Below are 15167 nucleotides of genomic sequence, written 5' to 3'. Positions count from 1 at the left end.
CCTCATATATTGAGCATGTACAGTGTGGTCCACTGCTAAAGGGAACACTCAAATGTGCGACTCTTACTTTGCAGCCACCCTAGCTGCAAGTGGCGGTGGAAGCAATGTCAGTGCGTTGCACAGGTGTGTCGAAAGGAGTCAAAACTGCCAACCAGGAGTTATCTGCTGAAAATCTAGGCAATTGTACTCCTGCGAGAGAGGAAAATCTGGGTGTGCTTTACACTCAAGTGTTCTTAACAGTGAACCACTCTGTACGGCTGTACAGAGGCATGAGCTCGATCCTGTCCACTGTGGCACTGGTGAGCAGTTTTGTTTTTCTTCACCCACGACATTATCGTCATCATCATGTGGTAAGCTGAGGATGAAGTGGTGGCATGATGGGGACGACAGTGTAACAGACAGGCAGCCGAATTGAATTTTATTGAATCTCACCTTTACATTGTGAGAATGCGCGACTCTTGCGTGTCCCCTGATGTTGTTTTCTCCGCATAGCTCGCGTCTCCTGTAGTCCGGCTTCTCCGCGTGGCTAAGCGCCAGAGGTGGTCGTAGTGGTTGCGGCGTGTTGCGAGAGATAACGCGAGTGTCGCGATGCTAACGCCACCGAACGGCGGGGTGACTTGGGAGATAAAGGTTAAAGGCGCTTCCTCTTTACTTGGGATCGGCGACCAACACGCACAAACGCTTTGCGCGTGCGCCGGCCCACTTCGCGAGACCATCTCGCGAGGCTAAGAGCAGGACAACGGTATGGACGAACACGGATCGTTCGAACGCGCCACCGTTCACGTGACCGTACACGTGAACGACTAGGCGATGGTGTCACAGCATGGGGTGAACATATTCGCTCACTATCGGGTCGCGGTGAGTTGGACTTCCTTGATTTGTCGCGCACCCATGTGAATGTTCTATTGGTAGTAATTCGGCTAGCGTGCATTAGTGTATGAAAGGCGCAATAAATGCCCCTTTGTTTGTTTGCACCACTGTGTTGTCGTTCCTTTGTCCCAAGAGCACGTATGAGACCCCACAACATTCAACATTGTATATACAGCATGCATCGCCACTTGAGGGGGTAGGCTAGAGGCTCCACTGCCTGACGACACCCGCCCATCTGGTGACAAACAGTGTACCTGGCAGAATGGCATAAAGGGGATACAATGTTGTAATGCATTGAACCTAATTTCCTAGCTCTTGTGTGCTGTCGGATTAAAATTACTGCATCACGTGTTAAGATCTGAAAATTTGAAAGCAGCGTACGTGATTGGATGTAATGATGACTCCATACATTATAATTGTAATAGATAGAGCTAGCATGTGGCAAGCCCGCACATATCAACTGCTTCCCGACATAATGCAGTGACTGACACTTATGACTTCACGACTTGTGCTGAAGCCATAGTGCACTGCTTGCATTAAGGACCAATAGTTCCTTACACAGTGACCTGCATTTTTACTCGAAGTGTATTTCATATCAAGGTTGAGAGCGTACTACTGGTTCGTTTGCACTCAAATTTTGCAGCAAGATTGCATTTTCTTCTTTGTCCACATCTCTCAGTGAAGAACTTGGCATCTTTGCTTGGCTGCTTTCTCCCAAAAACAATGAAGAACCATCGTCGTATGCAGCATGAGATTTAGAGTTTGATTCCTTGCCGCCACTGCCGCATTTCAATGGGGACAAAGTGCAAGAAGGCTTGTGTACTTATATCTGTGTGCACGTTGAGGAAGTCAAGGTGGTCAAAATTAATCCGAAGCCTTCCCCTATGGCAGCTCTCATAGGCTCAGTGTTGCTTCAGTGTGTTAAACCCAACCACTCAATCAATCAAATCAATTAATCAATCAAATTATTGGAGGATTTCAACCAAAGAATGCTATCTTGCTGTTAAACTTGAGTGAAAACGTACGACTCGAACACTAGCAAGGCATTTCCCCTAAGGATGAACAATTCTTTGCAGTGCAGAGTGCAAGACATCCTTAAGCTTGACCAATGGAGCTGCTTCTCTCCCTTTCAGAATGAGTATGCTGCAGTATTAAGGAAAGTGTCAAACAGCTATCGGGCGCACTTTCACCCTACTCAGCTTCTGTGGAGAAAGGTATTGCATTATTTATTTTTCGATGCGATAGCATTCTTAGCCTCCACTTTGGTGCTGGTACCTTTCTTTCTTTCGAACCTTTATCAGCTTGCTGCGAGCACACTCCACAGATGCACGTCTGGCTTATAAAAATGAGAACATACATGCTCTTTTAGCTGACAATTAAAATTCAAATAAATGCCTATGCAATCACGCCACAGTTCATTCGAAGTCAGGTATGCTGAACTCCAATTCTACAGTGCCAGTGGAACAAAACGAGTCACGGTTGAGAGGCCACGTTTAGTGCAGCTTTCTTTGTGGCCTCTGAAGTGGCATCACCTTTGTAGCATCTATGGTGGTTCTGTGACACGTGGGTGCATTATTGCGATTAGTAACATTCTTAATCTAGTTCCCCCACTTTTGATGTAAATAAGGGTCTCTTCAGCAATACAATGTGTCGCTACATTGCTTGAATGCTAATCGCATTAACAGTCGACAGTCACCGTGCGATGGGTTCTGTCGGAAATTTTTTTACCTGTCTGAGTACTTTCTTCTTTGCTACATTGACTGTGTAAAGCACATTATGATTGCATTATGATATGATCATAATGGTAAGCACATTCTACAAAAGGTTATGATAAGCATGTTACGGTATGCTCACATTTCTTGCCATCTGTATGATGACAATGGTTGCAATGCTGAGCTTTATCCCCTTACTACCCAATTTATTTTGTAGTCGCACAAAAAATGTCAAACATATGGTTTCTCTGTCTTTTACATCGACATTGACAGACTAAATTGGAAAAATTTGTTGCGCCGTCCTATAACTTGAAATCGCTGTCTTGGGAATTTGCGACGCTGGGCATTTGGCCCTTCTTTGCGCAATCCTGAAAAATTTTTGCAACTTCTACATGCACCTAAAGAATGCTTAGTTCTGGCTTCTCATGCCCTTTATATTTTGATAAAACTCATGAATTCGGTCCTGCTGGCTCAAGTGCTGGCGGAAATTGTGAAAAGAGCTGTGTTTATTCGGGCAGAAATCCACAGTTGCACTTGAAGTCATCAAAGTAAACATTTTGAAATGCAGTCCATCATCGCAGTAAATATTTCGCTCACGTTGGTTGGACACAATGTCGCGAGATCTCAACATCAGCATTGCATCTGCAGCTTCCGGCGTATGTCTATGCGGGTACAGTAAATAAGTAGATTCTTGCCCAAAACAGGCCATAAAAGGGATACACACATAGACAGGAGAGCTTCCGTCCTGTCTACTTGGGCGCTCCTTTTGTGATCATCTGTTTCGTGCAAGAATCTACTTACTTTACTATCATGCACCAACTAGCTCAATAACATGTTCTTACATGCTGAGCTAGTTCAATCTGCGTATACAGGTCAGTCACTGGAAAGGACTTGTTAAATTTGTTTGAGGTTTGGTTTCCGGCCACAGCGACCACATTTCAGTGGGGGCACTATGCAAGAATGCTCGTGTGCTTAGCTTTAGGCACATGTTACAGAATTCCAGGTGGTCAAAATTAATCCAGGGCCTCCTACTACTGGCGTCTATTATGGCCCTAGTACAGGGATGTTAAACCCCATAAATCAAACGCATGATGAATACAGAGTGTTTTTTAGACTGTACAATATTTTTAAAGATCGCCTGAGGCATATAGCATAATTGTAGTCCTTGACAGATGTTATATGCACAAGGAATTGATATGCATAATTGGCAAATTAACACAAAATAAGTAATTCAGTTCTTAGTTAATTATTTTGTGGCACATATTGCAATTTATGAATTGTAGCCGGTGTTCTTGCAAGGCCTATCCACTTGAAACAAATTCTGAGGAGAGCACTGGGTTCGAGATGTGCCATCAAACCTGTGGTAAGAATGCATAGTTGTTCCACTTATTTTTTTAACAAAATGCCGTTTTACGCATTAAAGCACAAAAGTAACTGGAACGTATTTCGTTGCACAATTTGAGAATGATCGATTGTCTCGAAGCTGGCATCATCCTGAATATTCGTTTCAAACAGGTACGCCTTGTAATCTCACCGGCTACAATTCATAAATTGCAATATGTACCATAAAGTATCTAATTAAAAGTTAATTAGTGAATTGTGTTAATTGGTTATGCATATTGATTTCTCGTGCCAATGATGTCCGCCTCTTCGAGTAATCCAGCTCAAGAATTAGGATTGTGCTGTAGGAGATTTTTAACAATTACCCACCGTGGTGGCTTAGCGGCTACAGTTTTGTGCTGCCAAGCACAAGATTGCGAGATCAAATCCCGGCCGTGGCGGCCGTATTTTGATGGTGGGCAAAATGTAAAAATGCCCATGTCCCGTGCATTGGGGACACATTAAAGAACCCCAGGTGGCCAAATTAATCCAGAGTCCCCCACTACGATGTGCCTCATAATGAAATCGTGGTTTTGGCAATTAAAACCCCAGAATTTAATTTAAGATTTTTAACAGTTCTTTTTAGTTTAAAAAGGCACCCAGTATTTTGTGCTTATCAGTAGTCATACTTAGGAGATCTCACACTTTCTGCTTTGGGACGTCTTTCTGTATATAATACTCTGTGTATATTTATTTTGATATATGTTTTGCCTATAGGTTTGAATTAAAATGAATTGAATTATTGGTGAAAGGAAGTGATAGAGGAGGGACACATGCGGTCAAATTACCTCCTGGGATCGCACTCTGTCTCCCCAATAGAAATGTTCACTGCAGAAACTCAGCCATGCATATGGCCTGTGCGCTTAAAATTTCTCTAAAAATTATTTTTCCTATGAATAAATAACTTGTAAAGTATCTGATAATTATAATTATTTCTTAAAATTTAATAGTATTTAAAAAAAATCTATCAATTCATTAACAGTGAGACGCCTCAAATTTGGCTTAACAGACATGTTGAAATTCTACAGGTACAAGAGGCCATCCACAAGCTGCATCACCTTTGCACAAACCGAGTAATTGGTGAAGGCACAATAGCGAACCAGAAGATTGGCGAGATGGATACCTGTATCCATCTTCTGGGCGAGAAGTGGAATATAGAACTACTGAGAAGCGGGAATTCAAGGTCTGCTTACTCTGACTGCTGCACTCATATGGGTTCAGGCCTACCGTCTTTGAGTAATACTTAGCTCACATCGACTGCCTCTTTGAGTGCTAGTTGTGAGTCCCCTTATGGTTTAGTATTATTATTATTATAAAAATCTGATGATTTTATGCCTGTTGGCAATGCCTGCTGGACAGTCTTGGCACTGTAGACCACCAAGCATGAAAGACCTAACTCGTGTGCATGCAACTAGCATCTGTCGTCAGACCCTGTACAGAAGCATTGGGTTTCATACATACTGACTTAATAGTTGCGCCTTCTAGTTTCCTGGTGTCCAGTCTTTCTGCTCAGTGATCTAATGGGCCAGTTTTAGTTCAGTTTTCACCAGGGCTATGAAAGATAACAACAGTTTGGCATACTGGTTGGTCAGCATTAAGAAACATGTAGCACTGGAAACTTGTGCACGAGCTCAATAGTGTGATTTCTACTAGCATGGATTTTGTAGTGTGTGATCAGTTGATCAAATCCACTGACAAAACCGGCAATGCTAGACCAGCCTTCCGGCAAGCCTAGACCAGACCAGGCACAATCAGAGTCATTGGAAAAAATGTCAGAGTACTGCAAAGGTATGCGGCATGGCGGCAACATTGGGCAGCAGCAGCCATATCCCTTTTAGACCACCAACGCACTGCTGGTGCGCATTGGGCAACAGACTGAGTTTATTGCGTCTGGTTCTCTTGTTGCATTCAGCGGAACTGGAATACTTCTTTATGTTTCTTCAAATGGATATAACACGTAATTCTCAGATATTGATGCTTATGAACTAAGTGTGCGGTAAGTGTCAGAACTGTGTATGAAATGTGTGGCGATGGTTGTCTCTTCGTCGCTTCATGGGTCTAATATTGCGTCAAGTGTTATGTTTGCTATGTCTGGAGCTGACAGCGTACTTGCATGCGTTCAGTAAATTCATATAAAATGTTCACTTGCACACTGGGCCTTGAGGTAGTGTTTGCACTGAAAATGCAGTTTGACAGCTGATTGAGTGTGCAGTCAGTGTTCCAGGTTGCCTTCATAGTACTCATTCACATGCTTCGTCTCATCGTCAAAGTGCACAAGCAAGCAAATGTGAACATTACCTACTGCTGAGCAGGTTGATCTATATAATCGGATCTATAAGCTTCCTATGTAGGTTTCTATAATCTTCCTATGTAGGTTTTTTTGTGCGTCACGTTATCATGCCGTTATTATGCCGTTATCAGCCTTATCATGCCGGCAACTTGGCATGCCGCTTTTAGCGGCATTTTAAAGTGAATAGCTTTCATTGCCTTGTTCCCTGTTTTCATGGTTGACTGCGGTTGGTGGTGGTTGATGGTCGGACTTGCAACTGTGCTCAGGAAAGAGTCACACGCTCTCGCACAACCAAGTTGCAGGAAGGCACGGGAGGGACGTGCAGCTTGCTCACTCACTTGCTCGCTCATTCCAGCTATTCGTTTAATTGACGATCATTGGCGATGGTTTCTGCACAGGCGTTTTTTATTTGTGAATGCATGCTTGTCATCTTCTTGTTGCTTTGTCAAAGAAATGAGCCATTTGAAGTACTTGATCCGCGTTGTAAACAACTCATTAACAGCATTTCATTCAGACGAGACGTAAGCATATTTTTGTATACTAGCATAAGTAAATATGCGTGTACTTATGTGTTTTTTTTAATCTATTTTTGCTCCTTTGATATCGCCAACTTGCAGTGCATTTACAGATCTGCTGCTGTGTTCTGGAAGATTGTGTTGTTGATATTTCCAGTACATAAACAGCGGTGTGGTTTGTTTGCAGCCAACCTCTCTACATTTTTGTGATCGCGCTCCTTCCAGTGTAAACCATTTATCTGAATCAGATAATTAACACTGAAAAAAAATTATTTTAGGGGGGGGAGGTTTGTAAGGTGAGGGAAAACCAGATGCCAAAAGCGCAATTATTACATAGTATGCAGACTGGGCACTTATATTTTTTAAGGACTACTCTGCTTTCACTGCACTGTAGTTGGCATAAAACGACGTAAAAGGTCATTTAGAGGTGTAATGCCGGTTGGCAATCTTCAAGCATTCAAGATCATGCTGTAACAGGCTGTACGCTGTTTTCAAAACAGTGTTGCGCAGAGCGAGTCGCATGAACTGAGCAGGTAAAGTTTACTGGTTGCATGAAAAAAATTCCAGTTTGGCGAGAGTGACTGTCCGGCAGACTGCGCATAAGTTAACTGCTGAACAAATAATTGTGCCGAAACAATTCATGATGTTTTACAATGTTAGCACCACTCCCCCCCCTTCCTCACCATCTCGCCCCTCCCCTTCAACTCATTTGCACGAGAGCACACACCCTTTCCCTCGGTGCCTTCGTATCGCAAGTTCGACCACCACCAACCGCAAAAACACGCGAAAGAGGCAAAGAAAAGCTATTCACTTTAATGCACCTTGCACCAGTTTGTGTTCTTCGAGGACGTTAAGTTCTTGCTGCCAATTAGCAACGCAGAACATCGTTCTTAGTCATCCTTCTTGCACAGAATGCGAGAATACAATAAAATGCCTTTCCAGGCTCCCTTTGGTTGCTACACCCGAAAGTGCAGCAACCAGGTATGATGCTGAGGTAATTTCTGGCATCTGTGTTAGCACTCATTGAAAAAAGTGACAAAGTACTGCTGAAAGTCTGTCCATGCTGCGTGTTGAACATGTGCACACCGAAAACGCTTGGAAGGGATATGAAATGTGAGAGGTCAAATGACACAAGCGACGCAATCACTGTGACGGCGGCGCACGGAAAACAAATGTGATACTGTTAAATTTTTTCCGGTGACTCTAGACACAGTGATGTATTGATGATGACTACTGGCATCAGGTTGCCAGCAAAGCACATTCCCATGCACTCACTATGTGGGTGTGGTCTGGAAAATTTAGGAGAAACCCCTACAGGAACCAGAGAGTTTTTATTGCGATAGCAATTATACAGACGCACAGGGCGCATTCACACCATCGCCAATGGCACTGTTGTCAGTCGCGCTGTCACGGTATCGACACGCATGGAGGGTTAGAAGGTTTCCAGAATGTGCACTGTATTGGCTGTGGAAGCAGACTGACATTCACCTAAATTAGCTGGCCTTGGGTTTTTTGTCAATAAGTGCAGCCATGAGGTGCCTGTCGAGCTGACTGGACAATGTAGAAGTGTGTTGATAGAGGACTGGGCCTGTATTTTATTTCGTTCTCCATTCTTCTTTTGTTTCATGCCAAGCGGTTGATCCCAGCAATAGCAGTGGTGCAGTGGCGTTTGAGCCAAGGATGAAGGCTTAAAAGAATCGAAAATCAAATAGAATGTTATAAAATAGTGCTCCAGTTACATAGCATACTGATGTCCATTTAAGTACCCAGTACTTCTAAGCATTGTCGCTTCTTTTAATGATCACATTTTGGCAAGTAAATCATTAAATTGGGCATGCTTGAATGCTAGGGTGCCCCCTCCACCCCTCACCCCCTTGCCTCGTACTTAAAGGTTGCGCGATTCTGGAAGGAGCATGCTTATAGTGTTCTCATTCATGATGCACTTGGTGGAAGTTGAAGGAACCATTCTGTGCATCTGACCACTCCCGAGATCCTGATAGCATTTTCCTGAGAGCATTTGAGTTGGTGGGTTCCAGGATTTTATTATCTTACGCCAACATAATGAACATGCCAAAAAGTGGTTGTTATATCAGTATCCCGTTGATCCATGATTGCCGTTGTCCAACTGTAGTTCATGTGTTACATAAGGCTGGTCCATTAAATGGTAGATTGCTATATGCAGTATTGCTGTTGTAAGTTCAATGCTATATGTTGCATATAGCCAGAACAGAACTTGATAATGCTAATGCACCTGATAACTACTAGCGTCGTGTTGTGATCTGTGGTATCATGAGTGGTTTTGTGCGTATTGCACTGTAATTTGAATGCAGCCGGAAATTATTGTGTTTCATTGTTGTTTCTATCAACACTGGCAATACGAGGAGCACTTTGTCTTAGCCTCCTTGCAGATCTGGAGCTCCTGAGAACGTCTGTGGCGGACAGTGCTCCTGCAACAGTGTTCAGGCCCAGGAAAGAGCTCATGGTTGTGACATTGTTGAGACGGATGTGTGACGAGGCCTGCATCACTCTGGACCAACTGAATGACACGCTGGCTTCGAGGGCGGAGAATCAGAACTTGCGAGGGTTACGGTCACGCCGGCGAGAGAACTTCAGGAGGCTCCTTGAAAGGTGCGGTGTTGTTGCTGTCGTCACCTGTGTCATCATCAACCTATTTATGTCCACTGCAACGCTATTGCCCTCCCAAGTTTTTAAATTCTACATGCATTTGTATTCTTTTTGTTTTTACAGCGAAGCTGTTAAGGGCTCACTCCTTGATGGTCGCGTCCGGCAATAGAAAAAAAACTCTCATTGTCCGTATGCTGTATGTGCAAGTGAAAGCGCGCGAGGGCGAGGGACGCGCACTTTCACAGGGAGCGAACGCACGGGGCAGAGCAAATGCTTCTTCCCAGTGGAAGGGGAGCGGTGGGCGAGGAGGGCATTGAGGCACCCTAGACTGTGCATGTGCGTGCCCGCTCTCCCACTGCGGCACATGCACACAGCCCTGCTGGCCTCTGCCGCCTGTGCCGCTGACTCTCTCTGGGCTCTCGCCCGCCTCTCCCCTAATAGTGTCGACAACGGCGTTTAGCCGTTCCGTCACGTAGCCAGTGTATTCAGAGCCATGGCCTATGGATAAAAAAAAGGTGTCACAGCGGTTGTGTGCGGTCATACAAACAACACGCACAACTGTTGTCAACGGCGGCGGTGTTTTGCCCGCATTCGCACCGAACGCGCGCGGCATTGGTGACGTGTTTATGAAGAACGTGCCAACCTATGGCGGTGCACCGTAGCGACCATAAGGCCATGGTGCCTGTGGTCACTAAATCAATGAAAACCACAGATCTTAATTTTAAGTATGGGGTTTAATGTGCCAAAACCACGATCTGATTATGAGGCACGCCGTAGTGGGGGACTCCAGAGATTTGGACCACCTGGGGTTCTTTAACGTGCACCTAAACCTAAGTACACGGGCGTTTTCGCATTTCGCCCCCATCGAAATGCAGCCGCCGTGGCTGGGATTTTATCCCGCGACCTCATGCTCAGCAGCCCAACACCATAGCCACTGAGCAACCACGGCGGGTTAAACCACCAGATCATAGATATTTCTTATTCTTTAATAGTTCAAATAACCAATTGCACCATCACCACTTAATAGTCATAATTGGAAATACACAATTCCCACCATAGTACAGCTTCGCTGGTCTTCCATCTCCACTCCAGTGAAAGGGCTGACAGTTTTTTTTTTTTTTTCTTTTTCTAAGCAAGCGAGCCTATTTAATGCATCAGTGCAATGCCGTTAAAAATGGCTGCTATACCAGGGTACTTCCTGCCTACCAGCTATATAAAAACTCTACCATATCAATAAGTAGGGCTTTAAATGTATATTATAATTTAAATGTGGTCATTTTGACTAATAGGTTATTTGTGGGATTGTCAAAAGTAAGTTTGTTGGCATGACTTTTATTTTTTTCCAGTGTGCCTGTGCTGTGCGATGGCATTTCGTTAACTCTCTGGATAATCTTCTGCTGCATCAGACGAGTCAACGACACTGAGTTGCTTGATGAGTTGCAATTTGACAAGTTTCTAAGGTAATCCGGAGTGTTGCTAGCTGGACTGGTTGGTTTTTTGTTCAACAGGAAAAACAGTGCAGATGATGGGGCAAGAAATATACAAACAGCATATCTGGCTTCTTTGTATATCTTTTGTGCTATCATCTGTGCTGGTCGGTCGCGTGTTTAAAGGCCAACTGCAACGAAATGTGGGGCTATGTAAAAAACCTAGTTTCAGATAATGTAGGTATGGCGCAGCCTTCGTGCAGGGTGGTTTCATCACAAAAGGGTCACAAAAGTGCGAGGGTCACAAAAGGTCACTTGTGATAATGAAACTGCGAAGAAAAAAAAAGAAAACGCCACTATTACCGCTTGCCAGTAGTGACACGTGACTCAGACGCATGGCTCCTCGCATGACCTCCGAGATTAGGCACTGCCCACGTCGCACTGAAACATTTTGCAGGCGACATGCTGAGATTTACGTCATATCTGCTAACAACCAGGTCGTCTGCTTAGGCGCTATTTAAAGGCGGCTAATAAAAAGAAATTAGGCAATTACCAGCCCTGCATCTTTGCCAAGATTGCCTCAGTAGTATGTGTAGTGAACCAAGTATGGGTAGATCACCAATTTACCCAAACTGAAGTATTTGTTGCAGGTTTGCCAATGGCCAGGTATAGATAGGTACCCCTGGTCACCGTGAAAGGCTCTATAAGACGGTTCGTGGCATGCCAGGTAGCTGCTTTTCAGACTGATTCGTCATGAGCAGGAATCACACATGGCTGGTCCTCACACCTTCTGTCAGTAAAACAAACACATGCCTGTCACATTCTAGTATCGGAACATGGCAGCACCCATAGCTTTTCTTCAATAGGCTGTGAGCATCCTAAAGTGCCCCTGTTTATCATAAGCTTATGTGTGCACGGGGGTTCAGTAGCTTGCTAAGGGGTACACAGTTTATTCGTGGCTTCTGGTTTATACTCATATACTCATATATACTCATATATACTACACTACTACCATATATATATACTACACTACTACTATACATATATACTCATATATACTCATATATGACTACAAAAGAGGGATCATTTGGAAGAGTCCTGTGCACCTTAGTAAGTGTACCAAGCTGAAGAATAGGTGCAAGTTTCCTGTAGCTCCCGTTTGAGACGCTTGAAAACTTCACAGCTGGTTGCTGTACAGCTAGCGTGAGCTGGGGAAAATGTTGAGGCGATGGGGAAGGGGCAGTGCCGGGAGGTTAGGCAGCGCCCCCTTTTTCCAAACTAGGGGGCGCCATTGTGCAAGTCTCTGATCCCAAGGGTATGAAAATGTGTTGCTTATTTTTATCGAAGACAGAGGTAAAAAAAGCTATTGTACTCCATAAAGGGAACTTTATACATGCTGCGTTGTGCTGGTTGTTGCTTTCATAGTAGCAGGAGAGACATTCAGTGCATATCTTCATGTCCACAAAATAGTAGGAGTACACTTGAACCTTGAATAATGAAAACAGATATAAAGAATTATAGGATATAACAAGGTAAACAAAATTTTTCTCTCTGATATAGGCGTGTAACAAATACGTACTTACAATGACTCTCAGATATAATGAAGGTATTTTCATGTCCGATGCGACCATTATAACGAGTGTTGACTGCATAATAAGAGAGACCTATTTCTATAAACCTTTTTCAGCTAATACTAGGACTAAGCCTTGCAGGACTGCAGGGTGCTCTGTGCAGTATCTATGGGAACAATGCCGGTTGGGGGTTGTTCAGAGGAGGCTTAGCAAATTTACGAACAGCTGCTAAAGCACATTAGGAAAGAAGGAAAGTCATTATAACATTGTCGCTGTAATTAGGGAATGATTTTAGCTGACACTCCACGCAGGAGTAGTTTAATCTCTCTACGAGCTGATGTGGTCATTGAAAACTGACTTATGAAATCGGAACTAATTAAGCACATTAAGTTATAATGGCGATAGTGGTAGTGGAGGAGAGATCACATGCAGCATGTGATAGGTCATGGGACCAGTGCATGATCGTGTGTCGTGTGAACCTAATGGCGATTAGGTGGTGCAGTGTGTCACATCGGCATCATTCTTTCTAGCAAATAGCATAGGTGTGCCAAGCGTTTTCTTTTTTTTCACGTACCTCCAGATACCTTATGCTACTGCAACAACCTGTTAGGTAGTGTATTGCATCACATATTGACCAGTGAGTAGGGGTGCTGGAATAACAAAATTTTTAACGAATCAAATACGAATATTTTTTAACTGAATGTTTCTCCATTTCAGAAAAAAGAAAGAAAGCATATATTTAGTGATGCAAACGTGGTTATAACCACTGATATAACAGAGCAACGCTTTGCATAAACTGAAGCAGTATATCTGCAGACAAAAAGAAGCATCCTTGATAAGACAGCATCAAATATCTCAGCAATGTTTATACACTGACCGATGCATTTGCTCAGACACTGGTACGTCTAGGCAGCTACCACACCTCCTGAAACATAATCCTTCGGAGCAGTCATTGGAGGAACAGTGAACTATTTCCTGCTGAGTTATATTAACAATGGACATTCTAAGTGATCTTGCAAAGTGATTTATCCGTGTAGGCGCCCGCAGTCATTCTTATGCCATATATAGTATACAGCTAGACTCCAATTTTCGGAAATTCCTAATATGAGGTTCAAGAATCGAATAGGAATTGGAAAACAAAAACTAGTATTATTTGATTCTTATTCGAAATTTAGAATATTTGTTCACCTCTAATAATGAGCCATGACAGTAATATTTTCAATAATTTTTTTTTCTTTTTTTCAGGATACTAAAAGCACTGGTGAAGTTTCTCGAAAACTTGCACTCTCAGACGTCTCCCTCCCAAAATCGGTGGGACGAGTCGTGCAAGCTCTGCAGGGATTGTGTGGCATTGCTTCTGCGACATTTGAACAATGACTCGACAACACTTTATTCATCACTGAGTGGCCGTGTTTTATGACACCTGTGGTGCTAATACAATGAAACATGCGCATGCGTTACCCATGAATTCTACAAGTGCACTTATGCAAGACCTGAATGAGCATCGAATGGCTGACTGTGTCTGGTTGGAACCTGTACACAAGTTCCCTTATTTTTCTATGAGATGCTCACATACTTGATGAGCCAGTGTAGTGTGACATGCTAATGTTCTGGGCAACGCCAGTCATTGCCCGTAATTGCAAATACATCCTAGCCACGGTTTGATACCTTCTATAAATAAAATTGACTTGTGTCGCTACGTTGCTTCAATGCTAATTGCATTGACATCGACAGTGATCCTGAGATGGGTTCTGGCATAATGTTTTGCTACAAAATAAAGCAGTTTTATTTATTCAGAACTGGACCATTTTTTTATTTTATAATTATTTTTTTGTTTATTTATGTATGTATATATTTATTTATTATATATTTATTAAATACCTCAAGAGCCCCCGGGTAGGGACATTAAATGAGGGGCTGGGGTGGGCAGAACATGGTGGACAGTAGAAGTTAGTAGGATAAAACAGCCGGCCCACGTGTCATTGAGTGATGTATATTGATTATGCACAATATTATGCACGTGTCATTGTTATATCGAACTACCCGGTTATTGGCCATTCCTCCAGAGTGGGTATGTGCCACTACCACTAAGGCTCTACATCTACAACCAGGAACGGGTGCTGTCTCTGTCTCCTTGTTTCCTTTACAATGGCGCAGTCTACAATGAACCTCCCTTAAGGCGTTTCCGCCTTAAGTGTTCCTCGCACGGTTCTTCGGCGTGCCGGGTCGCGTAATTCATTTTCCAGGGCAGCTGGACTCTCGACTGTGGCCCCGCCGCTCGGGAGAACTTGAAACACGGCGACGCCTCGGATCTGGACACTTTTGCTCCCTAGAGAACCACCGGGAACAGAGGGAGGCACGTGAAGCTTGTCGTACCCTCAAAATTGGGTGTCACGTTCCCTGGCCTCGGGGTTCGCTGCCCTTCTTTGACGCTGGGCTGGTAAGACGGGCTTTTAATGTTGGATCCGCTGCCTGCCGCTGTAGCCGGGCCTGGGCTTGGGCTGCCTTGAACGCAGGATACGCACAGCGAGCACGAGCCTGCTCCCGGCGACGTTGACGGCGTTTCTCGGATGGCCATCCATCCATTCATCCATCCATCCAATCAGGAGCGCGCCCGCTCCTGATTGGCTGCTACCGTCACTTGTTACTGGCGCGCGCCTCACGTGTTTCACCAGCGGTCTATTCTTAGCCTTTCCCGCCGTATTCCTTCACTTGCAAGTTGCACGAGATGGTTTTTAAGTGCGGAGCACTTTAGGGGCCCGGGCTGTCGGCGTCTA

At 44.0% G+C, this 15167-nt stretch overlaps 1 protein-coding gene across 2 annotated transcripts; it reads left to right on the top strand.

Annotated features, from left to right (window-relative positions):
• The first annotated feature begins 6 nt into the window (after nucleotides 1-6).
• Nucleotides 7-14180, top strand: LOC119464212 (uncharacterized). 2 transcript variants are annotated; one of them, XM_049655826.1, is made up of 6 exons: nucleotides 18-299; nucleotides 2004-2084; nucleotides 4991-5145; nucleotides 9165-9395; nucleotides 10739-10852; nucleotides 13636-14180. In XM_049655826.1, the coding sequence occupies exons 1-6, from the start codon at nucleotides 105-107 to the stop codon at nucleotides 13808-13810; spliced, it is 951 nt and encodes a 316-aa protein (XP_049511783.1). In that variant the 5' UTR covers nucleotides 18-104; the 3' UTR covers nucleotides 13811-14180. The 2 variants fall into 2 exon arrangements, with proteins under 2 accessions (XP_049511784.1, XP_049511783.1); XM_049655827.1 differs by lacking the exon at nucleotides 10739-10852 and having other exon boundaries at nucleotides 7-299.
• The last annotated feature ends 987 nt before the right edge of the window (nucleotides 14181-15167 follow it).

Source organism: Dermacentor silvarum, chromosome 9 (genome assembly GCF_013339745.2).
Source record: "Dermacentor silvarum isolate Dsil-2018 chromosome 9, BIME_Dsil_1.4, whole genome shotgun sequence".
NCBI classification, from domain to species: Eukaryota; Metazoa; Arthropoda; class Arachnida; order Ixodida; family Ixodidae; genus Dermacentor; species Dermacentor silvarum.
This window is presented reverse-complemented; position numbering and strand designations above follow the sequence as displayed.